This window comes from Bos indicus x Bos taurus, chromosome X (assembly GCF_003369695.1).
Source record: "Bos indicus x Bos taurus breed Angus x Brahman F1 hybrid chromosome X, Bos_hybrid_MaternalHap_v2.0, whole genome shotgun sequence".
Taxonomy (NCBI): domain Eukaryota; kingdom Metazoa; phylum Chordata; class Mammalia; order Artiodactyla; family Bovidae; genus Bos; species Bos indicus x Bos taurus.
The window spans coordinates 141069518-141082420 of NC_040105.1; the positions used below are offsets into that span (position 1 = coordinate 141069518).

The 12903-nt window shown below is 44.4% G+C and overlaps 1 protein-coding gene across 3 annotated transcripts in view; it reads left to right on the forward strand.

Annotated features, from left to right (window-relative positions):
* Positions 1 to 2275: 2275 nt before the first annotated feature.
* Positions 2276 to 12903, forward strand: part of LAMP2 (lysosomal associated membrane protein 2) — a 37969-nt gene continuing 27341 nt past the window's right edge. For all 3 annotated transcript variants that reach the window (XM_027535039.1, XM_027535040.1, XM_027535042.1), the window contains exons 1-2: positions 2276 to 2492; positions 12411 to 12529. In XM_027535039.1, the coding sequence (XP_027390840.1) occupies positions 2294 to 2492; positions 12411 to 12529 (318 nt within the window). In that variant the 5' untranslated portion in view covers positions 2276 to 2293. The remainder of the gene's footprint in view (positions 2493 to 12410; positions 12530 to 12903) is intronic.

A 12903-nucleotide genomic window follows, 5' to 3' on the forward strand; every position in this document is an offset into this window, starting at 1 on the left:
GACATCTGCAAGAAGTTCAGTACAATTGGTTAAACGGAATTCTTGACTCAATGGGGCACTTTGTTTTCTTATATCTTATATAAATGAGCATTTACTTTCATAGAATCCTAGACTTGTAAAGCTGGGATTACCTGACAGTTCATCTCTGGCCGATTAATACTGTCTTGGGGAGTTCTAAGAAAAATACAGTGCCCAGGCCCCAGGCCTTATCTACTGAATCAGAGAATCTCAAGGGGTGGGACCGAGGGGCATCTCTAGTTTTTAAGCCCTACCAGTGATCCCAGAGTGCAGCCGGCGCTGAGAAACAGCTCTAGTCACACATTTCTATTTTATGGATGTAGAAGCTCAAAGAGATGAAGTGAAGGTCATGATGTCAGTCAGAGGTATCTCACGCCCAGCTCTTCTGAATGTCCGCCCACTGTTCTTTCCACTATGCTGTTTTATCTCTTCTTAGCATTTCGCTGAACATGAAATTTAGGCAGTTTATAGTTGAGGAAGAAGGGACAGAGTCCCTTCATTAAGGATTGAGCCGGGTGGGGTGGGGGGCAGTATGCTTCCCTGGAGGTCCAGGAGTTAAGATTCCATGCTTCCACTGCAGGGCTCACGGGTTCGATACCTGGTCGGGGAACTAAGATTCTGCATGCCTGCATGCCATGTGGCACAGCCAAAATAAATAAATAAAAATAATGGGGGGGGGGGCGCACTTCTGAGCGCTCAACTCAGCTGCAGGTTATCCAGGACAGAGCTGCTTCCCAGCCTTATCAATGGGGCAGTCAGTTTCACTCATGACAGAACACATTCAGTGTTCTCACTTTCAGGAATTAATCACATTCAAGCGAAGGACAGTGGGGGAATAGATCTTAATATTGGAGCAGGGGTGGGTGTTAGGGTGAGAAGTCATAGGTCCTACTTGCTAAGCTGCTAAGTCGCTTCAGTCGTGCCCGACTCTGTGCGACCCCATAGACGGTAGCCCACCAGGCTCCCCTGTCCCTGGGATTCTCCAGGCAAGAACACTGGAGTGGGTTGCCATTTCCTCCTCCAATGCATGAAAGTGAAAAGTGAAAGTGAAGTCGCTCAGTCGTGTCCGACTCTCAGCGATCCCATGGACTACAGCCTACCAGGCTCCTCAGTCCATGGGATTTTCCAGGCAAGAGTACTGGAGTGGGGTGCCATTGCCTTCTCCAGTCCTACTTAAGAAATAGTAAAAACTACCAACTTCCTCAGAAAAATACACATATGTAAATTTTGCCTGTAATTTTGGGGGATTCACAGACACCTATCCCCGACCCCTAGTTCATCCATTGGAACCAGATTAAGATCTCCTGGGACTAGATGATTTTGAAGCTCTATTTTCTGATACTTGAAATGTAGTCTGGGAACCATAGGAATCAGAATCACTTGGAGTTCTTGTTAAAACAAAAGAACTGATTCCTAGGAGTGCCACAGACCTACTGTTTCAGAATCTCTGGGGAATGACGTGAGGATTCTGCTTGTTTTTAAAAATCCCCAGATGACACTTTTGGAAACTAACATTTGAGAATCAACACTTTGTCCCAATTTGAGATCTTTATAGTTTTTGAATGCTTTCATTTGTTGAAGAGTTTAGGTTTCATCTGTTCAATTGTCAACTATACCAAATAATGTGTTTAGAGTGAATTCTAATTAAAGAATATTTACATGTGTATAGATACAGGAAAAACAGCTTGTTGGATGGACAGGTAGATAATGGTGTCTCTTTCTGTGTGCTCGGAATATGGATGATCCTTTCTTCCCTTGTCCTATTTCTCTCTTCCTCATTGTCTTTCTTTCTATATTTAAATAAGACTCTTCCTCTTTCTGAGTTCAGTTTCCCCATCTGAAAAACAGGGTGTTGTAACTAGGTGAACTTCAAGGCCTGCTCTGGCGTTCACTGACTCCATATCACCCTCTAGCTCCCTTGTCCTTTTAATGACATGAGCTGCATAGGCAACAGTGTTTGGAGAATAATCATGTTTTATTTCTGTAGGTATAACGTTGCAATACCTAGCAACCATTTTAACTCCAGCAAAAGTATTCTCAAGGAGTCAGAACTGAAATAATCTATACTATCTACACCCCCCAAAAAAGTTCGTCTCTCTTTAAAAACCTCAGAAAGGGCCGTCCGCGCGCATCTCTTAGGAGCATAAAAATGACTGTGAACCAAAAAGCCAGGGCGTGGTCACCCCGCCCACTGGGCCCAAGCGTCACCACCCCTAGGGCCGCTTTCAAGCGCGCTGATTGGCTGAGGGCAAGAAAGAGCCCCGCCCCTGGTCTTATGACCCGCGCTGAAAGCGCCGAGTCCTGGCTTTTGCAGCGTTGTGGTCGGTGGTCATCGGCCCTCCTATCAGGTTTCCGCGAGCCTTTTCCCTGCTGTCGCTGCTCTTGTCGCCGCCGCCTGCTCTCCGGGATCATGGTGTGCTTCCGCCTCGCCCCGGTTCCGGGCTCTGGGTTCCTTCTCCTCTGCCTCGTCCTGGGTGAGTTGTCGGGCCCTTCTGCTTAGTCCCTGATCCTGGGCCCGGGGCTCCCAGTTCAGAGGCAGTAACCTGAAAGACTGGTCCGGGGGGGAGGGGGTTGAGAGGCTGAACGACAGACACTGGGCGTTGGCGCTGGCCCGAGGTGATGAGCAGTGACCTAGCGAAGGCCCGACCGAGGGATGGCGAGGGACAAGGGCCCATGAGAATAAAAAAGAGCAAGGGGTCCGGGTGGACGCCGAGGGAGTAGGTAGGGAAGAGCAGCAGAGGTGGAAAGAGTAACTTGGGGGAGATGCTAAGGAGAGGTGAGCGTGGGAGGGCGGTACGTGCGGATTCTGGGGTGGCACGGACAATTAGAGTCCTGGTCCTAGGATCAAGGAAGAGTTTTGAAGATGGTGGGAACCTGTGGGGCGGGAGAGAAAACTGAGGAGGGAAGGGGACTGCCTGCGTGGAGAAGCTTGGGTTAAGGAGGGGGGGCAGATAGGGGGAGATTCTGAGGGGCAGTGAGAGGCTTGGTGGGGTAGAAGTTTAACGCTGTGGAGGAAGGGTGATTCAAGAGATCATAAATTGGGGTTTGGTACTTGGAGTGTTGATGGGGAAGGGGGAGCTAAGGTGGCTGGGGCAATTTCCAGACGAGAAAACTTGTACCCAACCTCTGGAGACTAAAAGGGATGAATACAAACTTCGGTGGGGAGTGAATATCTGACTTGGAGGTGCTGAGGACATAGTTGTTTATCTTTTTTTAAACCAGTTTTGTTACTTCCTTCCAGCTAGACTGATTAAAAAAAGGTACCCATATACTGAGGTTTTGGGGGTGGTGTATCTGAGTCTTTTATGCTGCCACTTTGCGTTCAGAAGCTCCTTTTCTTCTCTCTCACACAACTGGCCTGTTACCGCCTGGTTTTCGGAGAAGGAGGGCAGGTCATTTTCTAAGGATCGGGTTTTTGCTAGGTCCTGGCTGCTGGCGCTCTGAGCGCCCCGCGCCCCACCTCCACCCCCACCCCCACCCTTCCACCCGCAAGCTTTAGGTCCCCGAGGCCTTTAAATACCTGAGAGGTGAACTTTGGCCAGAATGTTTCTTCCTGTCCTGATAAATTCTGAGCTTGTTACTACCTGACCCTTGCCATTTGTGACCTAATAAAAGACCGGAAGGCGCAGACTCAGGTGGGAATAGAGAAGAAGTAGATACAGTAGGGGCCCGGGAGGGGCAGTGAGAGGCACACATTTTGTAATTCACATTTCAGTAGAAGAATGAAGTCCACACGTGGAATGGGGGATTCTCACCCAGGGGGCATTTAGCAATGTCTGGAGACATTTTGGGTTGTCATCACTGGGGATTGCTTTTGGCATCTAGTGGGAAGAGGCCAGTGGTGTGTCTAAACATCCCACAAGGCACAGGACAGCACTCCCCCACCCCCGCCCCCATAAAGAATTACCCATCTCAGAATGTCAGTAGTGCCAAAAGATGATGAATCTGGCTCCAGAGCCATGGAGTTGGAAGGGGTCTGGATCATCTAGTGATTCTTAAGGATCTTTGAGGGTGGAGTTAGGGGGAAGTTCCTGTCAGATGAAAACTATCTCCAGACTGAAATTAAGATATTTGTCTTTTTCACACTTATCCTCTCCTCAGTACGGTGGAGTTTTCCAGAAGCTGTAGAATGTGTGATGACATCACCACTCTCATGGGTCTGATGTGTTTTAGTCCCTTTTTTAGTTTTAATTTGTAGTACAGCAAGTAGCAGTGGATATAAGTCACATAAACAAAGCCCTTTGAGGTCCTCAGTGGATAAGAGAGTAAAGGGGCCCTGATGCCAGAAGGGAATCTAGCTGTGCATTTAGTGCAGGAAAGCCTCTAGCCCTTTTGAAAGGGGCCGTGGAGCTTTGCTCAAATGTAATGTGCCGCCTTGACTCCCCTGTGAAGCACTTGGGGAGGCCAGATGACCCTGTGAGAGGATTGTTTACAGTGAGAAGCACCTTATCAGTGACTAGAACACATCTGACCAAGGCATCTGGTAATCAGTAGTTCTCTGCCAATTGGATCAGCACAAACAACACTTTTATTGTGCAGAGAAAGGGGGAAAAATTCATTGTCTTGTTGGCTTGCTTGTCATTTTTTTTCCTTTTAATGAAAGCTTTTTTGTGTGTTCTTTTTACAAAACCAGTGCTTGCTCATTGCAGAAAATAAACAGGCGAAAAGAAGCACGTTAAAAAAGCCATCAGCTCATCTGCTAGTTTGCCATTTATTGTTTGGGACTAACATCCTCTTGGAAGATTTTCAGACTCCTGTGTGTGTTTAAGAATTTAGCAATTCTTCAGTTGCTTGGTGGATTTTGCACCTTACCTTTATGTATCAAAATGGATACCAATAATAGTTTTTTGGAAAGTCAGTGAAGTATCTGCTGTGAAATTCAGGCTGTTCCTGAGCACTGCAGAGGGTCCCAGGGAGGAGGATTTGTTCCTGGATTTATGACCTTATGAACTGGTAGTGCACTGGTTTCACTTGGTAATTTTATAACTCTCTCCCAGCTCTACCAGGTAGCTCTTTAAAAATAGATGGCTTTAGAGTAAGTATAGAAAGGAATTCTTAGAGCCTGTGTGTTGGCCTTTTTCACAAAGATTAAATTATGCTAGTATTTATTGGAATGAATTAGACCTGCCTACTCTTGCCTGGAGAATCCCATGGACGGAGGAGCCTGGTGGGCTGAAGTCCATGGGGTCGCTAAGAGTTGGACATGACTGAGCGACTTCACTTTCACTTCTCACTTTCATGCATTGGAGAAGGAAATGGCAACCCACTCCAGCGTTCTTGCCTGGAGAATCCCAGGGACGGGGGAGCCTGGTGGGCTACTGTCTATGGGGTCGCACAGAGTCGGACACGACTGAAGCGACTCAGCAGCAGCAGCAGAGAGCGTCTGAAGAAAAGCTACCTAGAGGCGTTAGAGTAGTGGATGAAAAACTTTTCCTAGCATCATTGCTTATGTTTCCCCTGTGACATTATAGATTTCAGAGTTCTGTGGTTACTGATTCCCATAACTAATCTGACTTCTAGTTTTTATACGGTGGAGGCTATTCTGGGTGGGGGAAAACCTGATAGAAATTTCCCAAGTGTGTACTTTACTGGTAGAGCAGTCGCTCCTTCCCACAGTTGTTGATGGAAGCCACTAGGCGAAAGGTTCCTGCTCTCAGGGAGCTTACCTCTTAGTGGGGGAAGACAGCCCCTCAGGTCAAGAACAGAATTGCAGAGTGCCATAAGCAGGTGAAGGCAATGAGGCAGGATATGAGGAAGAAGAAAGAGCCGGTAGGGAGGGAGTGGTGGGGTTGACCCTCTTTGACATTTGTGGTCAGAAGGCCTTCATTGTTGGGTGACATTTGAACAGAGACTTGAAGGAGGCCAGCCCACGTGACTTACTTGGAGGAATAGGAGTCAGTCTTATCTTGCCCAAATGCCTAGGTTGTTAGGCTAGCCTGTTTTCCACCCTTTTATTCCCCTTCCCCCTAGCCCCCCCACCTCACTAGGCAAATCTCTGTGGATTTATTTAGTCTCTGTGTGGAGACTGTCTGCTGTACCGTTAACTTCCCATTGCCTCCCTGGCACAGGGCCTGGGGGCACGGGGTTAACTCAGTAGGCTTTTGTTGAAGGTCTTCGTTGGTGAGCGCTGGGGAGACATCGGTGAACTAGATTAAGTTGGTTACCTTTTTCTTCTGTGAACCTTACATTGGGTTTTGCAAGATGGAGAACTTTAAGATCAGTGCTAAGCTGTACAGATGATTATAAACCAACTGATTAAAGTATAATCCCATATAATAATGCTGGTATCTTACCTGTTGTTCACTCGCTAAGTTGTGTCTGACTCTTTTTGACCCATGGATTGTAGCCTGCCAGGCTCCTCTGTCCAGGGGATTTCCAGATAAGAATGCTGGAGTGGGTTGCCATTTTTTCCTCCAGCTCCAGGGTATCTTTCCAACCCTGGGATTGAACACGGGTCTCCTGTGTTGGCAGGATTCTTTACCGCTAGGCCACCAGGGAAGCCCCATCTTACCTATATCCCTTCACATAAACCTAAACAGTAGTGAAGGTTCACCTGGGGAACCAGAACATCCTGGATGAGGAGAATAAATAAAATTTTCACAAAGAACCAGTTTATCTCTCTCGGAGGTGATTGAAAAGTGAGATTTTTCTGTAGCCTTACCACTGATAACTTTGGTTCACTGTTCTTCTGAAACTATTCTGGTTTTAATAAAGATACTCGAAAGGACAGGCTTATTATTCATCTGTTGGTCATTGGTTATCACATCTGATAGGATTTATAGATATTCACGTATTTCCCGTGAGTGCAGCTTTCTTCCACTGGATCCTTGAGTGGAATTTGTGATGAAGGATTATTTCACAGTATTATAGCTGAATTCAGTGATCCTTGGTGCAAGAAGACTGCTCTTCCTCCTGTAGTGATGAAAGCATTTCGATCATAATTTCAGATTAAAGTGATCAGAGATCCTGTCAGCTCCCAAAGTGTACTTTATAAGTACTTGTTGGTATCCTGCCTTGCATTGAAAAAGAATTCTGGAGGTCTGCCCAACACCACTCAGCAATAAGCACTTTCCATTAGTTGAATGGAAATCTTTTATTTCCTTACCCACTCTCTGACCTTAAAACAATATTTCATAGCTTGAAATCTTTTTTTTTTTTAAATTTTTAAGAGATTTACCAGAAATCCAGAGTATCAGGAACTACCACGTGGTAATTGTTACTTACATTAGGAACTGAGGAACAGTTGATTTGACTTGGTTGACTCAACAAACCTATGAGTTGAAAACAAAGTGTAAATAGATACTGTATGCCTATGTCCTGGTTTTTTTTCGTGTTTTTGTTTTTAAGATCCTTTGCTCAACCTCATTCTGAATTGATATCAGAGTTTGAGGACAAGAGTCCATCACTTAATACAATGAAAGTAGACAAACTGAAAATTTGGGAAGGGATCCCTTTAGGTGCTGTGCTTCTTAGAAGGGAAAAAAAAAAACTTTTAAGTTGGAATCTCTTAACTTGCATGGCAAAGGTCTTTTCGCTCTGAAGGGCTCTCGTGCTTTCGAAGAATGTGTTAGAGAAATACACTGTACAATTCTTAGCAAGGTTGACTTGCCCAGAATGTCACAACCAGTGTTTAAATTGGACTGCCTGATTTGAATTCTAGCTCTTCAGCTCCAGTGATGGGTCTCTTTAATTGTCTCATTATACTATTGCCTCTTAGATAATTGTTTTTCATTGGTTTTGTTTTACTACTGTTATAATGTTCCCCCCCCCCACCCCCATATTGTTTACAAATGTATATTTTTCAACCACACTTTGGATCAAAAAGACGTAGGAAAACCTAGCCACATTTTGCTGTGTGTCATGCTTAGAGACCAGAGTTCTGAGTCCTAAAAGAACCTATAAATGATTTCTTTGGAAACAAGAGGATATTTGCATTTGGGAAAGTTGATTTTGCCTCTCCCCCCCAGCCCCTTTGGAGAGTAAACTCAGGTCTATAATTACACACTCCAGGATATATTCAGCTGTGTTTTTTAGTGTCATAAAGTCTTTGACAAAAATGGCTGGCTAGTCTAAAATCAGACACTTCGATAGGATGCAAGTGGCTTGCTGAAGATTTTTTTTAACCAAAATGTAAATGTTTCATCTATAAACTTCTGGGAAAAGCAGTATTCCTAGCTTAAATCCATGTCAAAATGTATTGTGGAGAAAACCGACATGGGGGTTGAGGGGAGTATCCAGAAGACTGATGGGTTGGGTTCATGATTTGGAAGAGGTGAAGGCTTAGACTTCCTGTAATTAGATTAAGCTGTGTTCCAGGTCCTGATTGCATGGTATTTTCACCTGGATATAATCAATCAGTATTTATTGACAATGTAATATATTCAGCACTACTAGGGATGGGGGGAGATGGAAGTAATAGATATAGTCTCCCCTTCCCTGACACCTGTGATGGATGACATTCATAAAAAAGACACACTCCTAGGGGCTGTGCATAGATAAGATCATCTGCCTAAGGGAGAATATTAGAATTCAAATGAGTAGCAGAGACCTTATCAAAAGCGAATCTTGAATCTATTCGTGTGTATCATTCATTCACGGTCTTTGGTACTTTTTGTATTAGCTAACAACTTATTTGCTGTATACTATAATTCACCCTGGCACCTCAGTTTCTTGTGAAGTTACAGTTGAAAACTGTTGTTTTGGAGCTTACAGTAATAGAGGAGACAGGATTAACAGGCATAAAGTAAGTGAATAATTCAGGGTAGTATAAAGTATATGGAAGTGTGGCAATACGCACTGTGACTGCTCCTTGAGGGCTGTTACAGTCAGGAAATCTTTAAGGAGAGAATGGTGGCTGAAAAACGGACAGCCTATCAGTCTGGGTTCTTAATTCTAAACAACAGAAATTAAATCTCATCAATTTTTAAGCAGAAAAGGAATTTCTTAAAAAGATATTGGGACATGTGCATACACTTAGACCCTGCAGTTTCATTCCTAAACATACACCCAATAGACACACCACACACACCTGTGTTCACTGATGCGTCCATTTGTAAAAGAACCAAACTGGAAACTCGCCCAATGTCCATAAGCAGTAGCATAGACATGCAGTGGAGTACTGACCTAATGCAGGAAGGCTGTACATACAGAATTAGAAATGACAAACGGCAACTACGCTCAACACCGTGGGTGAATCTCGAAAGACATAATGTTGCATAAAAGAAGCCAGATACAACAGAAAGTATAGTGAATGATTTCATTTACATCAGGTTGAACAACAGGCAAAAGTAAACTGTGCTGTTTGTTAGAAGTCAGGTTGTTGGCTGCCCTTGGAAGGGAATTGGTAACTGGAAGGGGAAGCGAGGGAACTTTCGGGGGAGCACTTGGAATGTTCTGCGTCCTGACACAAGTGGGTTCAGTTTGTGAAAATGCTTCAAGCACTTGCAATCCCTTCTGTATGTATGCTGTATACACTTTTCGGTATGTATGTTACACATCACACATTAAAAAAAAACTCACGTTGTGAGAAAGGTACAGTGGATTACTCAGAATTGAAGCCAAGTTCAGTGTCCCAACTCATGCCACTGAGCTGCACTGCCGCCGCCAGGCATTAAGCAGCAACATGCCCTGCTGGCTGGCCCCTGCGCATTTTCAGCTGTTACAGTGGGGGGAGGTGGGATTGGCCAGAAATTGTTTTTAAAAAAGGGCGGGGGTGTTGTAGATTTGGGGACAGCCAGAAATAGTGAAATCCCGTCCCAGGGAAACAAGTCTGTTTCAGATGGTAGGAACGGTAGAAGCCTGGGACAGAGGTTGACTGGAGCGCGGTAAATGGGTCCAGTGGAACGAGTTCAGCCGGATGGCAGGGTGTGTTCTGGGAACACGGCCTTGAGAGAAGTTGAGGAATAGGGTGGGGCAAGATTAAAGATTACTTTGAAAGTCAGGCAGAGGAATTAAATTCTAGCATGGGTATTTTGGAGCCCGTAAAAGGTTTTGAACAAGACAGTATCCTGAGAGGGAGAGGCGTTTAAGGACCATGAATCTGACAGCACCTCTAGGGGCTGCTAGGACGCATCTGTAGTAAGTTAGGGGTATGCTGGTGGGTTTGGAGTAGAAACTAAAGGCAGAGATTGGATTTCAGAGGGAATTGGAAGGGAAAAAAATCAATAGGACTCAACAAAGAGAATGAAGGAGAAGCCAATTCCCAAAACCTTTTGAGCCTGAGTGTCTGGACAGGGTGCTGCCTTTCCTTTCAAGCCAGTGAGGCTGAGAAGTGGGGAACGAGTTTGGTGATGGACAGAGAAGCGTGGTGTGCTGCAGTCCATGGGATCACAAAGAGTTGGACACAACTGAGCAACTGACATCAAAACTAACATCAAAACAGCCTACCCACCTACCCAAGGGCCCAGCACATTCTGTTCTCTGACTTCACAACCCAGCACCCTGGGAGAACTGTGCTTTCAGAGGGCTTCTTCCACCCCCAGCTGCCCAGGGGCCACTTTTACTCAATGCCTGTGACCTCAAACTCGACAGTTCCAAAACATCCATCACCAACTCCTGGAGCTTCTCCGACTCGATGGACATACAGATGGACTAACGTCCATCGAGTCGGTGATGCCGTCCAACCATCTCATCCTCTGTCGTTTTGATGTTAGTGTAGCGGCAAATACAGACAACTGCCTTTGCTTTCTGTTCCAGAGAGCCGAGTCCTCCACCCTTGATACTGATCCTTTGATACTGAGTGCTTTTTCACGTACTTTTGTTTGCTACTCTGATTTCTTTGGAAAGAAAATGATTAACACACGGCAGGCTTTTTTGGTTGTTTCTTTTGAATGTTTTGGTGTTTTTTTTTTAATGAGTTTATTCAGAATCAACAAAGAATTTAAAAAAAAATTTATTTTTGGCTGTCTGGGTCTTTTTTGCTTTGCGTGGGCTTCTAGTTGCAATGAGTGGGGGCTACTCTCGAGTTGCGGCGCTCGGGCTTCTCATTGTGGTGGCTTCTCTGGTTGCGGAGCACCGGTCCTAGGGCTTGCAGGCTTCCGTAATTGTGGCACACGGGCTTAGTGGTCCTGCAGCATGTGGGATCTTTCCAGACCAGGGACCAAACCCATGTCCCCTGCATTGGCAGGCAGATTCTTAGCCGCTGCACCCCTAGGGAAGTCCTGAATACTTTGAATACAAGGAGAATGTGTTAAAATGGGGGACTTTAAACAGACCAAGAGAATGTGTATGGAAAGCAGGCTTCCAGCTGATCAGAATTCTGAGCTGCAGTTCTCACCACTACTGCAGGGTAGCCTTGGATCAGTGATGGTAGCTCCATTCCAGATTGTTCTGAGAAAAGAATGGCTGTAAAACCTACTTAGGCCTCACAGGTCTTTTGGAGCCTGTAGCCAGTACATTTAGGTATTGTCAGTGACCACGAGCTTAGGCGTATCAGATTCAGGCTTGGCGAGGCAGCTTGGTCTCCAGAGCATGACGCGGGCTTTGTGTACAGCTTGAAAGCTGTTGCTGAGGCACGCCTTCTTGGTATTCCTCTCGGGACTCGATTCTCTCTAGTTTAGAGCGTGTCCCCACTTGTAGGTGACGCTGGCATGCTTGGGTATCATTCAGGCTGTACACCTATCTCAACAGGAAACAGTGCACCCCTTGGTGAGACAATGAAGAAAATCCTTACATGGTGGTCCCTCATTTATGCTGCTGGTGTGTTTTCTGGCATATCGTGTTTTGAGTCTTTGGGCTCTTCAATGTAATAGGTGATGTCCCCCATTTAACCTAGTGTAGAAGATCAGAGTCGAGGTAGCTGAAAATCCCCAAAGCTTTTCTGTCCCTGAAAGGTTTCTCTGCTAAAAAAGAGGTAGCAGGTTGAGAATGGAGGAAGGGACTTTTGAGTCCACGTCAAAAGATGAATTAGGCTTTCTAATCGATTGGGTTTTAAAATGAAACTGAAATGATAAACATTGTGTTTATAAAAATTAACTTTTTGCTTGTGGATCTAACAACCTTTGTAATACTCTTCCTTTGATCACGTGATACACATGCTTAGACCTGGCCCACATTTTTACATCAGAATAAAAGGGTTTGCCAAGACTTCTCAGTGTCATAGGTCATGTAGTTTGACAGGATTTAAAGCACCAAGATCGCAGAAATCAGAGCTATCATTATTTTTATAGAGAAGGTTCCACCAGCTGGTTTGAGAAAACACCCCTTCCACATTTCCCCATCACCTCATTTACCTAAAAAAATAAAAGTCTTAATAAGTAATAATTGCCTAAAACTAGCAAGGCACCGAGTGTGGAAATGATTATTAGGTTGAACTTTAGGGATGAATAGAGCTTACTTTTATTTTATATATGTTTCTGTAGTCCAATTTAAAAATCTTATTGTTTTTAATCTAGGCGCTGTCTCGTCTTATGCATTGGAACTTAATTTGACAGATTCATCAAACGCCACTTGCCTTTATGCAAAATGGCAGATGAATTTCACAATACGCTATGAGACCACAGACAAGCATAATGTAAGTGTTTTTATTTTTCTTTGGGTTTTATAGTAGGAATTTAATTATATTCTCTTTTTTTAATCCTTTGCATTCATTTATACAAATTTGATTTCATGTTAACTGACACCATGTACATTTTGTGGAGCTATTTAGCATGTACACTTGAAGGTATTCTATTTAGTTTTGAAGTGAACTTTTTTATTTATTTAGGAATGAATATTTTAATTCATCAGTTCTTTGGAGGTTTTTTGGAATTAGTTAAGGGAAAATGATCTGAAGACTATGGTGTTTCAGGTTTAACTATTTCTATAATTTTCAACATGTACTAACATCGAAGCTCTTTTAAATAGCTTGCTATTAAAGTCACCTTTGGGTGGAGGTGGGTTTATCCT